The sequence below is a fragment of the Piliocolobus tephrosceles genome, chromosome 16, assembly GCF_002776525.5.
Source record: "Piliocolobus tephrosceles isolate RC106 chromosome 16, ASM277652v3, whole genome shotgun sequence".
Classification (NCBI taxonomy): Eukaryota; Metazoa; Chordata; class Mammalia; order Primates; family Cercopithecidae; genus Piliocolobus; species Piliocolobus tephrosceles.
Genome location: NC_045449.1, coordinates 29,565,779 through 29,586,646, shown reverse-complemented (window position 1 = coordinate 29,586,646; position 20,868 = coordinate 29,565,779). Strand labels below are relative to the sequence as shown.

The window sequence follows — 20,868 nt, the reverse complement described above, 5'->3', positions numbered from 1 at the left end:
GCTACTAGCCAGGGCATCTATTGAATGAAGACTAATTAAGATGGCAGAAAAAAGGAAGGGCAATAATCCACGAACTGCATCTACAGGGATTAATAAGTCACACAATTGCAACTCAGAGAGTAAATCTCTTTCCCCAGATTCCAAGGAATACCACGTCTCTCTTTCCTCTCTGATCTGCCCTGCCTTGCTGCTAGCAAACATTACAACCATTTTGGATATTGCTCCCTAACCTGGGTCTGCTTCCATCATCCAAGCAGTCCACTCTCTTGTGGGCAATTGTCTCACACGGTTGTCCTTCACCTGCCAGGAACTAGGCGCTTTGGCAAACACCACACAGCAGAATTGCTCCACCTTGATTGCACAGACATATCCACGAAGGGCCCCCTTATCATGCACTTCAAGGAAGTTAAGGACATACTGTATCTCAGGCCTCTGTGTGCAGAAATGATGGACAGGTAGCTTCTTAATACAGCCATCAATAGAAGCCCTCAAGCTAGTAAGGTCTATTTTCTCTTTTTCACATCCGATCACTTGACAAGTCCCATCATGCACACCAAAAAATACATATCCTCCTTCAGTATTTGCAAACGCAGAAACACACTTCGGAAGTCTGTCTTTAACACAGTGTGACACGTCTGTTGAGAACATTACAAATTCAACATGTTTGGACTCAGAAAAGTTGAGTTTTTCCAGATACTGAAGCCGCTTTCTATCAAATAAAGCAGCAGCTAAGGCCTTTGTGTTACCTTCATATTGTACACTACTCTGAGCTGCCTGTGGACTTAATGAATTGGAAACATTAATATTCATAAGAGTCTGAGTCCTCCATTTGAGGAATGCCAGAGCTTCCTGAGAATCCATGATATCAGTGGATGTTCTCTGTCTGTGGTACAAATTGGAGCATAAGGTAGCAAGTGGCACACCAGCCTCTGTGTTCCATGATTTCACAAAAATCAAAAAGTGGTTTTCTTGCTGCATCTCATCTAAATGGCTTCTGAAAATTGGAGGCACATCCAATCCTACTCCATGACTTTCATAATTGTAGCCTTTGTTCTCAATCTCAGCCTTGATTATGCCTCCACCAGAATTCAGCAGAGCACATACTGCTTGCAGGATGATTTCATTCTGTTTCTCCCGCAGGCGAGGGTCCATCTCCTGCCTCCGCCGAGTCCCAAGGATGACTTTTCCTGCATCTACAACACACTCCGGAAAGTTTGTATTCGAATCAATCCTAAGACTCATCTTCTCAGCACTTGGCCTATTCCTATTCTGAAATGTTCTCCTGAAAAATAGAAAGATAGAACCATTAGAACAGGACAAGAATAGTAGAGGCAGGAAAATCAACAGATTAAGGCCATCCTGCTGAGGTTGGTCCATTCATTTATTCGTGATATGATTTGACTGTGTTCCCACCCAAATCTCATCTTGAATTGTAGCTCCCATAATTCCCATGTGTTGCAGGAGGAACCCGGTGGGAGATAATTGAGCCATGGTGGGCAGTTCCCCCATTTTGTTCTCGTGGTAGTGAATAAGTCTCACGAGATCTGATGGTTTCATAAAGGGTTTGCCCTTTCACTTGGCTTTCATTTCTTTCTTGCCTGCCTCCACGTAAGACATGGCTTTCACCTTCCGTCGTGATTGTCAGGCCTCCCCAGCCATGTGGAACTGTGAGTTCATTAAAGCTCTTTTTCTTTATAAATTAGTCTCAGGTATGTCTTTAACAGCAGTGTGAAAATGGATGAATGCAATTCCCACATAGCTGGAGGTCAGATTTATACATGAATTAAACTTGTAAGGCGAGTTGAGGAACTGAGTCTGCTGGAAGCACACCGCCCCCACAGAAATGACCAACAGGTTATCTTTATGCTGTGTATTTAGTAACTTTCTGCCAAGTTCTCAAAGTGGCAGACTCTCACAGGTCAGCTGCAGAAAACAGAAAATTTTACGTTGATATTTGTGGACTGGAACTGGGAAGCAATGAGAAAGCTTTTGTGATCAGAAGTATCTCTGGGGTGTGCTAATATTTATTGTTTTTCTTGATGCTTTGTCTTTCTCCTCTCCCTGAGACCTTGGCAATTTTCAGATTATTTTATAGCCTAATATCAGGAGGGGACACATCTGATTGAGTTAGCAATCTGTCTTGTTGCTATGGAACAGATACATAGCAATGATGTTAGCTTCCCCTAATCCATACAGTTTCCATCTTGTCAAAAAAAAAAAAATCATATATATACATCCTAGCTGTGTTTCTGTGAGCAGGGGCATTTTCAGTGAGAAGGGGCATAGGTAAGACTGAGCCCAACATCTCAGCACCAGGAGGATGCAGTTATTCAGCTTGCTCCAGAGTAACTCTACAAGACATCAAGCACTGCTGCCAAAAAAAAAAAAAAAAAAAAGTGTTTACTCCAGTGAGAACAAAGGATCTGAGATCCAGTAGATAATAAATCATGAGTACACAATGTAAACATTGGCAAAAGAGCTCAAGTTTTTGTTGGGGTGTTACCAGGAAAAGCCACCTGCCCCAGCTGCCAAGAATTGCCACTGGAATGGCAGGTCCTTGGTGAAATTAACTGTATCCAAGACCTAGTCTTAGACTTCAGGACCACAAAATTAATCTTTTTAGAACCCCAAAGTTCCCTTCTGAGGGAAGGTGATTTCGTACCCCAAACTCAAAATAGAAATAGCTGAGCCACAGTGATTACTTGATTACTGTTCGGTGGGAAATGTAACTATCGGGGAGCTCAGGCGTTTATTTCGAAGCTTCTCATTCCTTCCTGTAGATGCAGAGCAGTGGTCCCCAGGATCAGTTTCATGGAAGACAATTTTTTCATGGACGGGGGTTGGGGGTTGGTGAGGGGATGGTTTCAGGATGGCACTGTTCTACCTCAGATCATCAGGCATTAGATTATCATAAGGAGCACGCAGCCTAGATCCCTCACATGCACAGTTCACAATAGGGTTCATGCTCCTGAGAACCTAATGCCACCGCTGATATGACAGGAGGCAAAGCTCAGACGATAATGCTCACTCACACTCACCTCCTGCTGTTCAGCCCGGTTCCTAACAGGACACAGACAGGTACTGGTCCACGGCTGGGGGGTTGGGGACCCCTGGTGTAAAGTATGTGAAGCCAGATTTCAGAAGGTTGCTTGATAAGCATTAAATCAGATCAAAAGAGGCTTTTTATGACCTGATTGACCTCAGTATCCACAATTTCATGCAGCTGTGCCACAAGGCAATCAGTAAAAGGAAGGTGGCATCTTGTAATAGTAAATCGCTTGGGCTGTGGAATAAGGAAAACCTGAGTTCAAACTCCCAGTATTTGCCAGCTTTATGTCTTTGGGAAAATTGTTTTAACCTATTTTCATATACTCTGAAACAGGTTTAAAGGAACCAACATGGTAGTGTTTTGTGAGATTAAAACAGAAAAAAAAACCAGATATCCTGGAGAGATGAACAAGAATTTTCAAAGCATTGCTGTTCAAAATAGCAAAAAATTGGAAATAAATGTTGATAAAGTCATTCTCAGTATGGAAAATGACATTCGCTTTCACTATAACAGGCCCTGTTTTGTTTTGTTTTGTTTTTTTGAGGCGGAGTCTAGTCTCAAAAGACTAGACTTTTGAGACAACAAGTCTAGTCTTGTTGTCTGGGCTGGAGTGCAGTGGCGTGATCTTGGCTCACTGCAAACTCCGCTTCCTGGGTTCAAGCGATTCTCCTGCCTCAGCCTCCCGAGGATCTGGGACTACAGGTGCCTGCCACCATGCTCGGCTAATTTTTGTATTTTTAGCAGAGATGGGTTTCACCATGTTTGCCAGGCTGGTCTTAAATTCCTAACCTCCAGTGATCCGCCTGCCTTGGCCTCCCAAAGTGCTGGGATTACAGGCGTGAGCCACTGCGCCTGGCCTATATGCACTATTTTGAATGAACTCTAAGAATACAGTGTCGTAAAAAATACACAAACCACAGAACACATCTATTATGATTCCATTTATATGAAGTTCAAAAACAGGTAAAACTAAATAGTATATTATTTAGGGAGACATATATAGGTAGTAATATCATAAAGAAAAGTAAGGAAATAATAGATATGACATTCAAAATAGTGGCTACCTCTGGTTGGGGAGGAAGAGGATGGAATTAGGGAGACAGAAATAGGGGAGAAATATACAGGAAGCTTCTTCGCTTCTAGAAATGTATTTCTTAATTGGGGTGAATACATGTGTGTTCATTTTAATATTATTTTTATGCAATAAAGTTATATTCTCTGTTGTACATGTGGTATACTTTACAATAAAATTATCCCAAAATGAAATGAGTTTTTATTTTTTCCCCAGGCTTTGTTATACAAGTACAAACTTTCTGCTCAGGCAGACAATGGTCCCCTGCAGGACTCCATCCATTGTTCCATGTATGCCTTTTCATCTCTAGTTAAAGCCCTGGGGCTCTACCTCCTAACTCTGAGAGACACACAGATTAGATCAGATTCTGCTAAAACACCCACGCATACACACACGTGCGCAGGCATACACACACACACACACACCATAGAAGTCGTTTTCTAAAAGTAGATTCAGTGTTTTCTACATTGTTTTTATTCCAACTTACATATTTCCCAGCAATAAGTGTAATATGTGCTCAATGTGTTCAAAAAAACAACAAAAAAAAAACCTAAAGGCAGAACTGAAGAAAAATAACACTTATAAATTCACCATTTAAAGATTTAGCATTTCTAATGCATTTCCTTCAGCACTTTTCTCTAAATATTTTTGTGTTGTTGGTTTGCAGAGCGATTAACAATAAGATTTGTCTTTTTTTTAACATAATTAATCCATTTTCTAATTAGAAGAATAACACGAGATTCCAACATAAGAATCCCAAGAAAGATGTTTGTACCTCCTTCACCCCTCATAGACTATTGAAAACAACAGTGAGTGTTTTAAAATCCAGACATTTATTTATCTATTTTTATTTTTTTGAGACAGAGCCTTGCTCTATTGCCCAGGCTGGAGTGCAGTGGCGCGATTTCGGCTCACTGCAGCCTCTGCCTCCTGCGTTCAAGTGATTCTCCTTCCTCAGCCTTCGGAGTAGCTGGGACTACAGGCGCAAGCCACCATGCCCAGCTAATTTTTGTATTTTTAGTAGAGATAGGGTTTTGCCATGTTAGCCAGGCTGTCTCGAACTCCTGATTTCAGGTGATCCACCCGCTTCAGCTTCCCAAATAGCTGGGATTACAGGCGTGAGCCACCACGCCCGGCCGAAATCCAGAACTTTAAACCTCGATATATATGCAGAAGGAATGCCAAGTGCAGTGAAAACTTGAGCAGGAAAGTTGATGACACCAAAATAGAACGCCTGCAGTGACAGATGCTGGGCATTGCTGGCAAAATTTGAAATTCTCTGAAGTAGGAAGAAAACCAGTGACTCATGCATGATTACAGAACCCTCTGTCATAAGAGTTGGCACCGTGAACTGAGATTTCGGATTTCACACTATCCGGACAGTGTCCTTGCCCCGCCCCCTGCATTTCTTCCCACAAAAAACTGGATGCAGGAAACAAGAGATTCAACAAGGAAAGGAAGTTTAAAAATTCCCTGGCTGGGAAACCCCGTCTCTACTAAAAAATACAAAAAACTAGCCGGGCGAGGTGATGGGCGCCTGTAATCCCAGTTACTCGGGAGGCTGAGGCAGGAGAATGGCGTAAACCCGGGAGGCGGAGTTTGCAGTGAGCTGAGATCCGGCCATTGCACTCCAGCCCGGGTGACAGAGTGAGACTCCGTCTCAAAAAAAAAAAAAAATTCCGTGGCTGTTTGTGAAGGGAGGTCCGGGAATGACAGCTGTACAGCAGGCCTACAGATCACCAGGCAAAACTGCACAACAGAGCAGCAGCAGGCTTCGATGGACAGCGCCTAAGACCATGCAATTGACAGGTCACTTAATCAGTCAGTAAACTGAAAGGGTGGAGAGTAGGGGATGAATTGGTCATAGGCACTTAGGAAGACAGGCAAATACAAAAGTAGTATAGTAAATAAAAGATAACCATAAAGCATTATTTGGCACCGTTGTAAATAAAGTCCTGGTCATGATAATATAAGCTCTGAATATTGTTCTGATAAAAAATGATGATATAAGATATAGTTGTATTGGCAGGATGTGGAGAAGGAAGGCATAGGATAAGAAGTGTTGGCCAGGTGCAGTGGCTCATGCTTGTAATCCCAGCACTTTGGGAAGACAAAATGGGTGGATCACCTGAGGTTAGGAGTTCGAGACCAGCATGGCCAACATGGTAACATCTCATCTCTATTAAAAACACAAAAATTAGCCAGGTATGGTGGCACGCGGCTGTAGTACCAGCTACTCAGGAGGCTGAGGCATGAGAATCACTTGAGCCCAGGAGCTGGAGACTGCAGTGAGCTGAGATCATGCCACTGCACTCCAGCCTGGGTGACAGAGTGAGACTCCATCTCAAAAAAAAAAAAAAAAAAAAAATAGTGTTAGCTATACTCAGGCCAAGCACAGTGGCTCACACCTGTAATTCCCCCATTTTGGGAGGCCAAGGTGGGAGGATTGCTTGAGGCCAGGAGCCTGGGCAACATAATGAGATAATGGGTCCCCATCTCTTCAAAAACCAAAACACCAAGCATGGTGGTATGCACCTGTAGTCCTACCTACTTGGGAAGCTGAGGTGGGAGGATCTCCTGAGCCCAGTGGATTGAGGCTGCAGTGAGCCAAGATCATACCACTGCACTCCAGCCTGGGTGATAGAGTGAGACCCTGTCTCCAAAGATTAGAGAAAGAGAGAAAGAGAGAGAGAGAGAGAGAGAGAAATATACAGTCATCTTCCAGAAACAAACAATATCTTCTGTGGTCTGAATGTTTGTAACTCCCTAAAGTTCATTGTTCAAATCCTAACCCCAAAGGTGATGGTATTAGGAGGTGGGGCCATTGGAAGCTGATTAGGTCACGAGGATGTACCCTCATAAGTGAGATTAGTGCCCTTATGAAAGAGGTCCAAGGGAGCATATATGCCCCCTCTACCATTCAAGGACCCAGTGAGAAGGCACCATCTACGAGGGCCCTCTCCAGATACTGAATCTCTCAGCACCTTGGACTTCCCAGCCGCCAGAACTGTGAGCAGTAAATTTTTGTAGTTTATAAGCCGCCCAGTCCGTGGTATTTTGTTACAGCAGCCCAAATGGACTAAGACAATATCTAAAATAAGAGGGGGTAGGAGGGAGAACGGAGAAAGTAAGCATGCTGTTTAGAAATACAGAAACAAATGCCAGAAGAAAAAGCCAGAGACACAAGAGGTTCCTGGCAAGCAGGAGAAGTGGGAGAGGGCGAGACCATTCCTCACTGTGTCTAAGGAACTGTGATTTTCCAAACTACATTCATGAGACTTCCACTTCCAGTCAGAATAGAGTACTAGGGACTAGGTTACTCTCCTGTCTGAAACAACTAAAATATTTTTGAAGAAAATTTGATGAACACTAGAAAAAAAAATCAAGATCTAAGATGTTCCACAAACCTTAAGTGCAAGAAATGTGAAAAAAAAAAAAAAAAATACTGAGGAACATCATAATTAAGTTGTTCAAAACCAGTGATACAGAAAAAAATCTTCAAAGCATCCAGAGGAAAAAGGCACACTATATAAAGAGAAACAAAAGGTGACATTAGAATTTTTCCAGTGTTGTGTTGTTGACAGGTGACACATAACCTGAAAATAGCCTCAGCTGTCCTTTCTGGTTTTTGTTTTTTTAGAGACAGGGTTTCACTCTGTCACCCAGGCTGGAGTGCAGTCATGGCTCACTGCAGCCTTGAACTCCTAGGCTCAAGCTATCCTCCTGCCTTAGCCTCCCAAGTAGCTAGGACTACAGGAATGTGCCACAATTCACAGCTAATTTTTTAAATTTTTTGTACAGATAGGGTCTTACAATGTTGCCTAGGCTGGTCTCAAACTCATGACCTCAAGCAAATCTCCTGTCTCAGCCTCTTAAAGTGCTGGGATTACAGTTATAAGCCACCATGCCCCACTGCTCAGCTGTCTTTTTAATTTTCTCACGGATGTTGATTTAAGACAGTGACCAATTTGTCTATATCATAATGAGTAATTTCACGTAGAAATTTAGCTAATATCCATTTTAAATAATTTGGTGCCAGCAAGTGGCCATTTTGAGAGCACCAAAGATTATCAGAGTAAAGATTCAACCAGATTTTTTCATGGGCGGATCACCTGAGGGCAGGAGTTTGAGACCACCCTGGCTAACATGGTGAAACCCTGTTTCTACTAAAAATAAATTACAAAATTAGCAGGGTGTGGTGATGTGTGCCTGTAATCCCAGCTACTCGGGAGGCTGAGGCAGGAGAATCACTTGAACCTGGGAGGTGGAGGTTGCAGTGAGCCAAGATCATGCCACTGCACTCCAGCGTGGGTGACAGAGTGAGACTTTGTCTCAAAAAAGAAAAAAAAAAAAGGAATGTCTGTGCTGCATGAGAAACCATGAGGTCAGGTGAGGAGCGAGCCTAGAGCTAGTTTGGCAGAAGCATCATCAAGTTTTCCAGTGACAGCTAATGACCTAAAACAAGAGAAATAAGCCTTTTAAACTGGTCAAGAGTGAGGCTACAGTAAATAATGGGGTTTTAATGGTTTCCATGAAGTTAAAGGCCCAAGGGCTTGTCTAGATCGCTCTTGCACAAATAGAAAAAAATGGCTGTCTACAGTTGGGGTGCTTTGGGAAGGAAGCTGTTGAAGAACTGATTTCAGGTTCCAGGAGGTCTTTATGTTTGGACTTTCAAAGGAGAGAATCCCTCACTGAAGACAGTCAATCCTTAAAGAAGTGCTCCAATTTCAGAAAACTTTGGCACCTATTGTCTTCAATATCCAGTTAAACCTAGAAATCCTCTCATCTGTCATTTTGTGAGGGATTTACAATAACTTTGGATAATCTTTAGTCTATCAGGAGAGAATATTTATCCCTCCTTAGACAAGTTTACCTCAAATAATGAATTGTGTTTTGGTAAAATTGTAACTTAGCCTTAAAAATTTTATGTCCCTTCTCTACTAAAGCTGAGAGCAAGTAAATGGAATCCTTTTAAGAGGCTTCCTTGTTCTCTGAACAAAGTAGGAGATCATTTTTATATTGTATCAGAACTGAATCACAAGGGAAAACTTGTATCTTTTAACTCTTGATTGAGCATGTGGACAAAAACAGGGGCTTCAGTGAATCTCTGGAGCATGACTGTCCAGTTATATCATTGTCCTTCCCAAGGCAAAGGCAGGAAAGTATTGACTGTCTTTGTCTAAAGGTGCACTGAAAAAGGCAGAGAAAATTTCTACTACAGTAAAGCAAGTGACTTCTAGGTAGAATTGATGACAGATGGTGTGTGAGTTAGGCACTACTAGGAAAAAAGAAATGACAATTTTGTTGACGGTTCTGAAGTCTTAAATCAGTATATCCATCTACTTGGTTTCTTTGCTGGCAGGACAGGAGTGTTACTAGGGGATATAAGAGGACCTTTGCATATAAGGCCTTCAACTGTAGGTTCGAGTCCTTCCTTTGCTTCTCACTTCAACGGATATTGGGGAAGTTTGAGTAATCGTTTTGACAGGATCTGTCTGAATTTAGTAAGTTCTGCTTATTATTTTGCTGCTCCAATTATTTGTCCTATGTGAGTGGAATTTTTAGCCCCTTACACTGTCAGGTTTGGTGTCAAGATATTTATTTGGAGCAGGCATCAAATATAATAGAGAAAGCAAAGGTGTATTCAGAGCAGGTGCAACTTGATTATGAATAGAGAAGTCTCTGAAACATCAGCACATATTACAGTTCCATTTGCAAATTAAGTCTCTATTAAATTTGGCATGGTATCAAAGAGCAGGAAGGAATGTTTTTCAGTCAAGGACTAAGGGCTACAGTTGAGGGCTGGGAGATGGAATAAATATGTGGCTTATATGTGGGTTATTTGAAATACCTACCACCTGTGTGGTATGTTTACTCAGAGGAAGAGATTGAGCAAAAGGGACAGGGTTTAACGTAGAAAGAGTAGCACCATGTTTACCAGAAATCCAGAAATTGATGAGTTTGACCACCTGTATTTATAGTTAAATCATCTTGAGTGTTTAGGGAAAGGCAGACTATTGGGTAGTTTCTCCTTCTTCTGAGCACCCTCGTTGATCTGAACTGATGGATTTTTATTTGTCTTGATTCTGTTTACAATATCTGTAAGTGTCCTTGTCAATAGGTGGTTGATTGGGAAGTGAGCCACAAGTTTATTTCGAGTCCTGTCTCATTTTAGTTCTAAAGCTCTTTCAAAATGCTCCGCCAGGTGTTACAATTCAGAAAAAGGGGTTGTTTTCCATTCTAATTTCTGTTTTAGAATTAAGTCTCCAATTTCATGATTAACTCCACTGACGAAATGAGATGAAAGGGCTGCTTTTTACCACCTTCTTTAACTGATGTGTTGGAAGGTATTTCGTAGTCTATCCTGAAAAGGTCCGATGGTTTTAGTTTTTTGTTTGCATGGTCCAGTGGATTTTTATTAGAAATGTTTTGGGTATGGCTTTTAGGAGACTTTCCCTTACTTTTTGGGTCCTTTTCCTTAAACCCTCAGATTTACTGTGGAAAGAGGGATACTGTGGGTCCCTTTCTGAGTCTGTCCAATTAGCTTTTGCCCTCCAGGATTTAGCACCTTAGCTTCTGACCAACATGTGTACACGTTGATAGAGGTTAGGTAACCCTACGTCATATGTACCTAGAAGAATTCTAAATTATTTTATGAATTTTTGCTGGTTTTGTCTGGGTTTAGGGAAACCTTTAAGTATGACTTTTAATTCAGCTCGGATCCAAGGTTTAAATTCTACAGATGCCCGCACACCTGGCTTAAAGAGAGGGATGGATATTCAGAGGCAACTGGAATTTTGGAGTTTTATGAGAGTTATTGGGCAAAGGGAGGGGGTCTGAAAAAGGGGAAGAGAAGTGAGCAGTTGACTGAAGTACAGGAGAGAGATTATTGAAAGTAAAGGCAAAAATCGCAATTACTCTTGCACCAGAATAGAAGGATAAGGGGGAAGAGAGAGAGCTGGATACAGGGAGACACCTGGAAGACAAGAAAAAGAAGCATTTACTAGGGAAATTAGTCTAGTTCTTTGTTGCTTAAGTTTGTCAAATTTCCCATTGGCTTTGGGCAAAGAATCTTTCAATGAAGAAATTTTTGATCAGAATTTCATTTGGAGGCCTCTGCCTACCAACAAAAAACTGCAGCCCCATTGATCCTGAGAAATCTTACTCCTACTTTTCTAAGGTGCATGTCAAATGAACAATTTTGTTCAAGTCAAATGTTTCCCAAAGTAGCCAGTAAAGGCCCAAATCATCCTTGGAGTCATGCCATTAGGAAGGTAGGAAAGTAGGTGCATGAGTTAGTATTGTACAAAGAAGAAGCAGTTTCTCCTAGATGAGGAGGGTATGCAGACAGAAGACCCCATGAGAGCTGCTGGCCATCAGTAGGAGTATAATTCTTGTGCATTTTGCGTCTCAGGTCCCCAACCTTACAGTTGGCCACCTCCTAACACAGACCAGACAATCTTTGCCTCCGAGTAGGCAGAAAACCAGAGAGAGCACTCCCTGTGGACCAAAGTGAAGCTCTCAGGACAAAAACGCAAGACGGAAGGAGAACCTGAGCTGGTTTTATTGGTGACTCCACAATAAAATTTGTTCACATGGTCATGGGTTCAGGGAGAACCACAAACTCACTGGACTGTGAAGTGAGCTTGAACAGGCTTATAGGACCTATGCCTGTGTCTGACCCTGTCATTCTCCTTCTTCAGACAAACCACTTTTAAACAACACAACACAAACACACACAAAAGAGAGCCAAAAAAGGTGAAAGAGAATGGCCTGATTCCACCTAGGGTGCCAAATAAATGGGAACCAATAACAAAACCCAGGTATCAAATGAGAATAAGTAGCTGAGGAACTCAACACAAAGAGACATTCAGAGCCAGTGCTGACTTATCACATCAGTGCAAACTCAACAAGCCACTCGCTGCAAGGTGCAAGATGCCTCTGTAGCAGCCATCCTGTTTGAAAATGGGAGTCCACACAGTGGGCAGTGCAGATGGTATCTTGGTGGAACCTCCAAAGAAACTAAAGACATTAATGAAGTCTGCCTGGATGAGAACAAGCAGAGGCTGTTTATTCAGAGCTCACTATAACGAGGGAATCAGTCGTCAGCATCACTCACATTCGTCAGAGCCTCAAAGACAGGCAGGGGAAAGAAAGACTGATAGTGACAAAAAGGGAATGCTCAGGTATGGTATGATTCAAGGGTGTTGTCATAGGGAAGCTGGAAGCAGGCTAACCAGAAATGAACATCCTGTATGATTAGTTTGGGGAACATATTTGGCTTTCTCTGACTGGTCCTAAGTTGGAATCTGGAGTAAAAATTAAGGAAGTTGTCAGTTATTGACCAGGTCCTGACCACTACCAGTCAACTGCTGCAGAAGCTGTGGTTTGGCTTCCCAGGCTGGTTACTGCAGCAGTGTGGGTCAGAGTTCTATTTTTGTATATGTCCTGGCCAGAGTTTATGTGTATATTTAGCTTCTCAACTATAAAATTTCTAGAGAAAAATATAAGAGAAAATATTTTTGCCTTGGGTTAGGCAAACAATTCTTAAAGATGACATTAGATGAACAAAATATATATATATATTTTTTGAGATGGAGTCTCCCTCTGCTGCCCAGGCTGGAGTGCAGTGGCGCTATTTCGGTCACTGGAACCTCTGCCTCTTGGGTTCAAGCGATTCTCCTGTCTCAGCCTCTAGAGTAGCTGGGATTATAGGTGCCCGCCACCACGCCTGGGTAAATTTTGTAATTTTAGTAGAGATGGTATTTCACCATGTTGACCAGGCTGGTCTCAAACTCCTGACCTCAACTGATCTCCCTGCCTCAGCCTCCCAGTGCTGGGTTTATAGGCATGAGCCACTGCACCCGCCCTAGATACACAATAAATTTTTTCTAAATGATATATTGGACTTTAAGAACTTCTCTTTCTGAAAGACACTATTAAGAGAATGAAAATATAAGCCCCAGCCCGTCAGAGGAGGGGACAATAGGAGGAGCGAGAGCATCAGGATGGTGCTAATGGACGCTGGGCTTAATATCTAGACGATGGGATGATCTGTGCAGCAAACCACCATGGTAACACATTTACCTACGTAACAAACCTGCACGTCCGGCACAAGGACCCCTGAACTTAAAATAAAAGTTTAAGAAAAAAAGAAAATATAAGCCCCTGACTGGAAGAAGATATTTGCAAATTACATAACTGATGAAGAACTTGTACATAGATTACATATAGAACACTCAAAAAGTAATGATAAAAAAAATCCGAATTTAAAAATGAATAAAAGACTTGAATAGACAATTTACCAAAGAAGATATATGGATACAAATCAGCACATTGAATTACGCTCAACATCATTAGTCATTAGGGAAATGCCTATTAAAACTTCAGTTTTACACATCTATTCATCTACTAGAACGGCTAAAATGACTAACCATACTAGTTGCTGGTGAAGATGTAAAGGAATAGGCATCCTCATAAACTCCTGGTAGGGATATAAAGGGGTATGACCATTTTGGAAAATAATTTGGCAGTTTCTTAAGAAGTTCTGCATACGCTTGCCATATGACCCAGCCATTCCACACCAAAGTGTTTACCCAAGAGGAAAAAAAATAGGCATATGTCCATACAAAGACTTGTACATGAATGTTCATAACATTTTTATTTGTGAAAGCTATAAACTGGAAACAATCCAAATGCCCATCAACAGATGAATGAAGAAGCCAATAATGATTATCCATATAATTGAAGACCACTCAACCATAATAAAAAGGAAAGAACTAGTGGTACCCACAACAACATAGATGGATCTGAAAACAGTGATGCTGAGTGACAGAAGCCAGACATAAAAGAGTGTATATCATATGATTCAATTTGCCATGACAATAATACTGGAAATGATTTCTATTTTCTCATAGTATAGAGTAGTCCTCCCTTATCTTTGGTTTGGCTTTCCATGCTTTAGTTACCACAATAAGCTCTGGTCCAAAAATATTAAATTAAAAATTCCAGAAATAAATGATTCAGAAGTTTCAAGTTTCATTCTGAGTAGCCTAATGAAATCTCATGCCATCCACTCCCTCTCACCCTGGGACGTGAATCATTCCTTTGTCTGGTGTACTCACCCTGTATATGCTACTAGCCCTTAGTCACTTGGTAGCCTTCTTACTTATCAGATCGACTCTAATACTGCTTATATTCAAGTAACCCTTATTTTATTTAATGGCCTCAAATCTCCAGAGTAGTGATGCTGGCAATTCAGACATGCCAAAGAAAAGCCTTTCTTTAAGTGCTTTCTTTAAGCGAAACAGTGAAAGTATAGGAAAAAAACATAGTAGATACACGGTTTGGTGCTACCCATGGTTTCAGGCATCAACGTAGGGTCTTGGGACATATCCCATGGTTAAAGTGGGACTGCTGTAAACAACTGTGAATTTTTACAATCAGGCCAGGAGTCAATCACAGCATTTTCCTCTTCTTCCTCTTACATGGAAATAATAAAACTGCTTATTTTCTTAAAAGAGTTTAAGTCTTGTGACATTTTTATGGTTGGGGGGGTTCAAGCAATTCTCCTGCTTCTGGCTCCGAGTAGCTGGAATTACAGGCATGTGCCATCACACCTAGCTAATTTTGTTATTTTTTGTAGAGATGGGGTTTCACCCTGTTGGCTAGGCTGGTCTCGAACTCCTGACCTCAAGTGAACTGCCCACCTCACGTGATACGCCCACCTTGGCCTCCCAAAGTGCTGGGATTACAGGCATAAGCCACTGTGCCCCGCCTCTTGTGACATTTAAATGAAAGTTTCTGACACAGGATGTTATCACACTGAATTGCTTGTCTGTTATCCTGCCACAGGAACTCTCACCTCCCATCAGACAGACAGATTAGGAATCGGTTTCTTTTTCCCCCACAAAGGCAGGCACATACTCCGCCCCCTTCTCACAAGGCAAGACCAAACTCAAGTCACTGCTCTCACCTCCTAGAGGCTTGGCTCTAAACCACCGCCCTCCCATCTGCTATTGGTAGGGGAAGGGGAGAAACTATTGAAAAGTTCCCCCCATCCTCCCTCAAGCATCCCCTCCTGCCTGCATTAGTGCCAAAGGATCCCCTTCTGGTACAACCGAGACCCTCGAGATTTCAGCACCCCAACATTTTTAGTGACGAAACCATGAAAATTCTGATGAGGCCCTTGCTTGTTTGCACATGTTAGCTACCCGCTTTTTGCCCAATATTCCTTTTTCTAGCAATATAATTATAAACTGCCGATGCACCGTTTCTTTGTCAAGCAGGGGAATATTGCCTCAGAGTCCTAAAAAATTTTGCAGAAGGAATGAGGCATTGCGACCAGCTGCTGACGCCCGGAAGTCCGATGGTTCAAGGTGTAATCTGAGACTAAGAAATAGACTTTTCCCCTAGGTTCCCTGAAAGTCCCCCTCCCTTCCTTCCTAGTTGCATAAAAACTCCCCGCTACTTATTTTTGTTAGGGTGGATTTGAGAGATCTTGCCCTCTTGCCTTCTCGCTTTGGCCAAATAGAATAAATCTTCCTCTGTCTCCAAGCACCTGTGTGTCAGTGTTTGGCATCAACAGCACATCTGGTTCCTGAGCCTGAGCCTGAATTTGGGCTTCTACAACTCTGGCTCCCGGGACACATGCAAGAGGGAAACGGAATCACACCTTAGTCTCAGCCACTGCGGACAGAACCCACAGGGGCTCTAGTTAGTCACTGTATGGGGGATACAGGGCTTCGTGGGCTGCCCTAGTAGCCTGCCCCTGTTGTTACAGTTTCAAGACTGACGTTCCAAGCCAGGAGCTTATAGGCAAGCCTCTGGAACAAAGCCTTTTGTAATAGACTGGACATTGGCCCTATTTGTCCCCAGGCCACAACCCATTTATCTTCATCCTCGGGAGGATGTCCTTTGTGCTCCCGAACCGTGGGGAAATGTTGTCAGGCTTGGTTTGGCAAGATTTAGGCTGTGCTGGGTCGGCGCCTCTCCCTCCTCCCCAGCTCGCCCCGCGTTCCGAGCCTCCCCAGCTCCCGAGTCCTCCGCCGCTAGCTGTCGTTGGAGGTGCTCCTGAGTCAACAAACTAAATCTCCCCAGCGGGAAAGTCGCTCTCCCGGCAGCGCCCAGACCTGGGGAGCTGCAGTCGCCGCACCTTGCCTTCACCACAGTCCCATAGGAGAACCCGCGCAGACTGGAGGAGGTTTGGGGAAGGCCTGGGCAAAGAAGCGCGGGGGATTCATTACCCGCCGGGGTTCTCCTCTGCAGCGCGTCTCCCTCCACGAGCAGGAAACGGAGCCTCCCAAGTGCAGAGCAGAGAAGTTGATCCCGCGGGGTCCCGGGCTTATATCAGCTGAGCTACCTGACACCTCCCAGGGCGGGGCATCGTGCAGGAGACAGACAGAGGGACAGCCCAATCGCATCATTACGTGGAGCGGGAAGCCCACTCCTGAAAAGACAACAGCCTTGGTAAACTTTGGGTGGACTGGGGAGAACTGAGGAGGGGAAGCGCTTTGTTGCTTCTCTGTGTTTTCTATTTTATTTTATTTTTAGATTTTCAGTTCTTATTTCACCCAGAGAAGGAGACCTGGGTATCTACCCCCACCTCCTTCAGAACCTCCCCGGCCCCCCTCGGAGTCTTCCTGGGACGCCACAGGCTCGGAGAGCGCTACGCAGGTTTCTCCGTCAGCGCCTCTAAATCTTTCGATTTCTACTCGAATTACACAGTCAGCTGCTCCAGCTCTGTGCTGGAAGGAGAGCAAGGGGGTATGGCGAGACTCGTTGGTAGATGGGGCACTGGGAGGAAGGGAAAGCAGAAAATTAAGCCTCTGTTTTCGCCTCCCTCCTTCCCCTACTAATTCCAGATTGTTGCTTCCTCCTTCTTACTTTTGCTGGCGCCAAGGGCTCTGACCAGAACCTGCCAGGCGTAGGTGTGGCCACGGGGGCGAAACCCGGCAGGCTCTGGAAAGAGCGTTTTGCTGACAGGAAAGAGAAACTTGTATTCATCACCTACCGCAGACTTCATCACGCCCGAGTCTTAGACGGGGCTGTCAGATTTCAGTGTGTTTCTCTTAATTGTAGTACCAAATTTGTACTGGACGCTGGCGAAGGACCTGGCTCCGCCACGTGCAGCCCTCCCAAACTGCCCGTGCTTGCGGCGCGCGCTGCTGCCCTGTGTGGCCTGTGCTGGGAACCCGAGGGCCGAAGTGGGCCCCGCCGCAGCACGGGGGGGACGAGGGAACCAGGAGCTGGCTGCCTGGGGGCGGATTTGAACCCGTGCTCCCGGCCGATATAAGTAGCACTTGGGGACTCCTATTCAGCCCAATCCTGATTCCAACTGCCCTCTCTAGGTACCTACCCTTTACCCTTTTTCCGTTTTACAATTCTGGTGAGTAGATGCTTCTCTATCCCTTCTCTTCCAACTCCAGCGCCCAGAGCCAGGAGGACTCCTGGAGCCCGCCCAGCAAGCCCCTCTCTCTCCCATCTTCTGCTCAAGAGCTCGAGGTCTCAGTAGACCGAGCTGAGGAAAGGCCGCCTGTGGAGCCTGAGCCAGGCGCAGACTGGGTGGTCACAGTCTGGTCCCGGGCGCTGGAAGTTTTACTCACTTCTCAAGAACCAGCAAGAGATCAGGCCTGACCCTTTTGCAAGTGACAGAATCCAAAGCTTTGAGTTCATGGGAAAGTGGCTGGAAAGAAAGTCACTGCAGGGCCACACAGGTCTCTGGCGAGGCTACCCAAGAACATTTAAATCCCTGCCCAGAGAAGAAGAGGCTCCAGTTGTCTTGCACCTTCCTGGGAATTGGCAGTCCCTCAGAGCAGGGGTTCTGCAGCCACCGGCAGCGCCAGGAGACAAGGATGGTGGCCAGTTAGCAGAAAATCAAGGCAGATGGAACAGTCTGGAAAACACCACCTACGGTCACCTCTGGAGCCTGGGATTATGGGATAACTTTTCGATTTTTAAATGTATTGTCAAATAGCTAAAGTACACGGAAAGTACAAAATAATAGTAAATTGAACACCCGTGTATTCACCACACAGCTTAAGCAATAACATCAGCAATATTTGTGTACCCAGCTGGTCTCATTCCCTCTTTCCACTTGTCTCCTACTCACCTGATAACCAGTACAATTTTATGAATTTGAAGTTACTAATTCCCATGCAACTGTTTATACTTTTAGTACATGCGTATATGTCCCTCATCAACACATGACACTGTTTCAACACATTTATATGCGTTTAAACTGCATGTAAATGACATCATGTTGGCCAGATGCAGTTACTTATGACTGTAATTCCAGCACTTTGGGAGGCAGAGAGGGAAGACGGCTTGAGGCCCAGAGTTTGAGACCAGCCTGGGCAACATAGCAAGACTCTATCTCTACAAAACAAAAAAAAAAATTGTTTGTTTGAGACAGAGTCTCGCTCTGTCACTCAGGCTGGAGTGCAGTGGCGCCATCTCGGTTTGCCACAACGTTGGCCTCCAGGGTTCAAGTGATTCTCCTGCCTCAGCCTCCCAAGTAGCTGGGACTACAGGTGTGCGCCACCACGCCCAGTTAATTTTTGTATTTTTAGTTAGAGACGCGATTTCACCATATTGGCCATGTTGGCCTACAAACTCTTGACCTCATGATCTGCCTGCCTCAGCTTCCCAAAGTGCTGGGATTACAGGTGTGAGCCACTGCGCCCAGCCAAAAAAGTTGTTTTAAATTAGCTGGGTATGGTGGCGCCTGCCTATGAAGTCCCAGCTACTCAGGAGGCTGAAGCGGGAAGATGGCTTGAGCCCAGGAGCTGAAGGATGCTGTGAGCTCTGATTGTGCCACTGCACAGGCAATAGAGTGAGACTCTGTCTCTTAAAAAAAAAAAAAAGTATCATATTGTATGTGTTCTGTAGTACTTACTCCCACATTTTAACATTTTGCTTTAAAGATTTGTTCGTGTATTTAGATCATTGCTTTTCACGGCTGTATGAGCTGAATCATTACTGCTCTTCTTTCCATCCATACCCATTGGTCTCCAAAGTATCGAGGCCTCCCCAAAAGTTCCTGCAGGAGACCTCAGTTCCACTGGCTTTCAGGTCATAATTGTTCCAGCACTACTTTTCCATTTCTGGTTCCAGCCCTCCTCGCCCACATTCTCAAGCTTCTAGAGGGTCATGAGAGAGGAAAGATGCCAAATGCCTTTGAAAAAATGTCGCCTTTCCAGTGGTTTGCATGTTTGTTTGTGTGGCGTGGGAGGGAAGTGAGGGCAGATGTGACTTATTCTGAGTGTTAATTCAAGTTTAAAAGCAAAATCTTTAGGTTTGCCTCGTCCAGTAACAAACGCCAAGAGCTATAACTGCTCATTCTCTCTTCTCTCTGTCTCTCTCTCTCTCTCACACACACACACACACACACACACACACTTGCTTAATGCAATATTTACACTGTTTTTGCTTCAACAAACTAAATAGGAGAAGAGAGGTGGTAGATTAAAGGGGCATGCTATCTTATTAAGGGCAGTCAGTCTCTCACAGAAAGAATCATTGTATTAGCGTAGGGAGAATCGCTGCCTACCTACGTCAGCTGTGTGTAGACTGGAGGCTGCATGCCATGGTCTACAGATTCCTCACTACAGAAAACTTGCTTCGACATTCTCCATGAGAGTCACAGCGAGATTGATTATGGGGTCAATGCTCAATGGCACTGTGGCTGGCCAAGTTTTTTTGCAGAAACTTTTACTAGGGGACTGAGGATTATAGCAGCAAGCCATCTTAGCATAGAGCCTTATCTGTGTTTCCACAGACTATCTTTCAAACCCAAGCAACTTGTTCATAATATTCACTTTTCAGGCAAAAACATATTTTCCACTTTTTTTCTTTTCTTGATAAAAAAGTTTAAAGAGTAAAATTTGCATAAACACGTGTGTGATGTTTCTTAGGAATAATGTTTGCCATTTGACAAAGTGTGGTGAAATTTTGTCAGAACAAGTTTACTTGAAGGAGGGAGGAGACATCTTTTATCAATGTTTATATGAATCACACGCATCAGAGAGAGTGGGAGGGAGAATCTTGGTTCTCTGGCACTCCCAGTACCCATATTGAGATCCAAGAGTGTTCGGATGATTTTCCTGTCTCAGTAAGTAACTAAGCTTTTCCTGAAGGAGCTCAGTTAAGTCCAAGCTTAATTTCAGTCAAGTCCAATGTTTAATTTGCTTTTTCAGCTACAGGAAATGAAAGTGTGACTCAATTTTCTCTATATATCCCCTCAGATCTTTAGCACACTGAGAGTAATTACAGAGTCTCAAAGCATATCCCCACAAGATGCTTTATTTATTATTACAAAGGAAAAAACACTAATTTTCCAGAGAATCCTGGACTATATCACCTTAACCAAGTTATCAAGGTTAACATCATTAGTAACAGGAAAAATTAAATTGCCTGCCACTAAAAAGAACAATTTTTATTTCTTATGTATTCCTGACCCAATAAAACAAAACAAAACAGCGCAATGAGAATGTAACTATAAGGCAACATTAGAGGGTTCAATGGTGCCCACCTGTAGTCCCAGCTACAGGGGAGTTTGAGGCAGGAGGATTGCTTGAGGCCAGGAGTTCAAGACCAGCCTGGGTAATATAACAAAACCCTGTCCCAAAGGAAAAAGAAAAGAAAACATTAAACAAACCCAAACCCAAATTGAAAGACTGTTCTAGATTGAAGAACACTAAAAAGACAAGACAAAGTCACCATGTAATCCTAGGCGGGAGCTTGGACT

At 43.6% G+C, this 20,868-nt stretch overlaps 1 protein-coding gene and 1 long non-coding RNA gene across 3 annotated transcripts in view; one reads left to right on the top strand and one right to left on the bottom strand.

The window, feature by feature from the left end:
* SLFN5 (schlafen family member 5) overlaps positions 1-16,514 on the bottom strand; it is a 30,077-nt gene extending 13,563 nt beyond the window's left edge. Inside the window, exons 1-2 of one of the 2 annotated variants that reach the window (XM_023192845.2) lie at positions 16,367-16,514; positions 231-1,282 (exon numbers count right to left, since the gene is read on the bottom strand). In XM_023192845.2, the coding sequence (XP_023048613.1) occupies positions 231-1,242 (1,012 nt within the window). In that variant the 5' untranslated portion in view covers positions 1,243-1,282; positions 16,367-16,514. Of the gene's footprint in view, positions 1-230; positions 1,283-16,275 lie in introns of both variants that reach the window. The other variant, XM_023192846.2, reaches the window with a different exon arrangement.
* On the top strand, positions 16,164-18,188 carry LOC111526859. The gene is made up of 2 exons (XR_002726510.2): positions 16,164-16,589; positions 17,549-18,188. It is a non-coding gene; the product is annotated as an uncharacterized LOC111526859 (long non-coding RNA).
* The last annotated feature ends 2,680 nt before the right edge of the window (positions 18,189-20,868 follow it).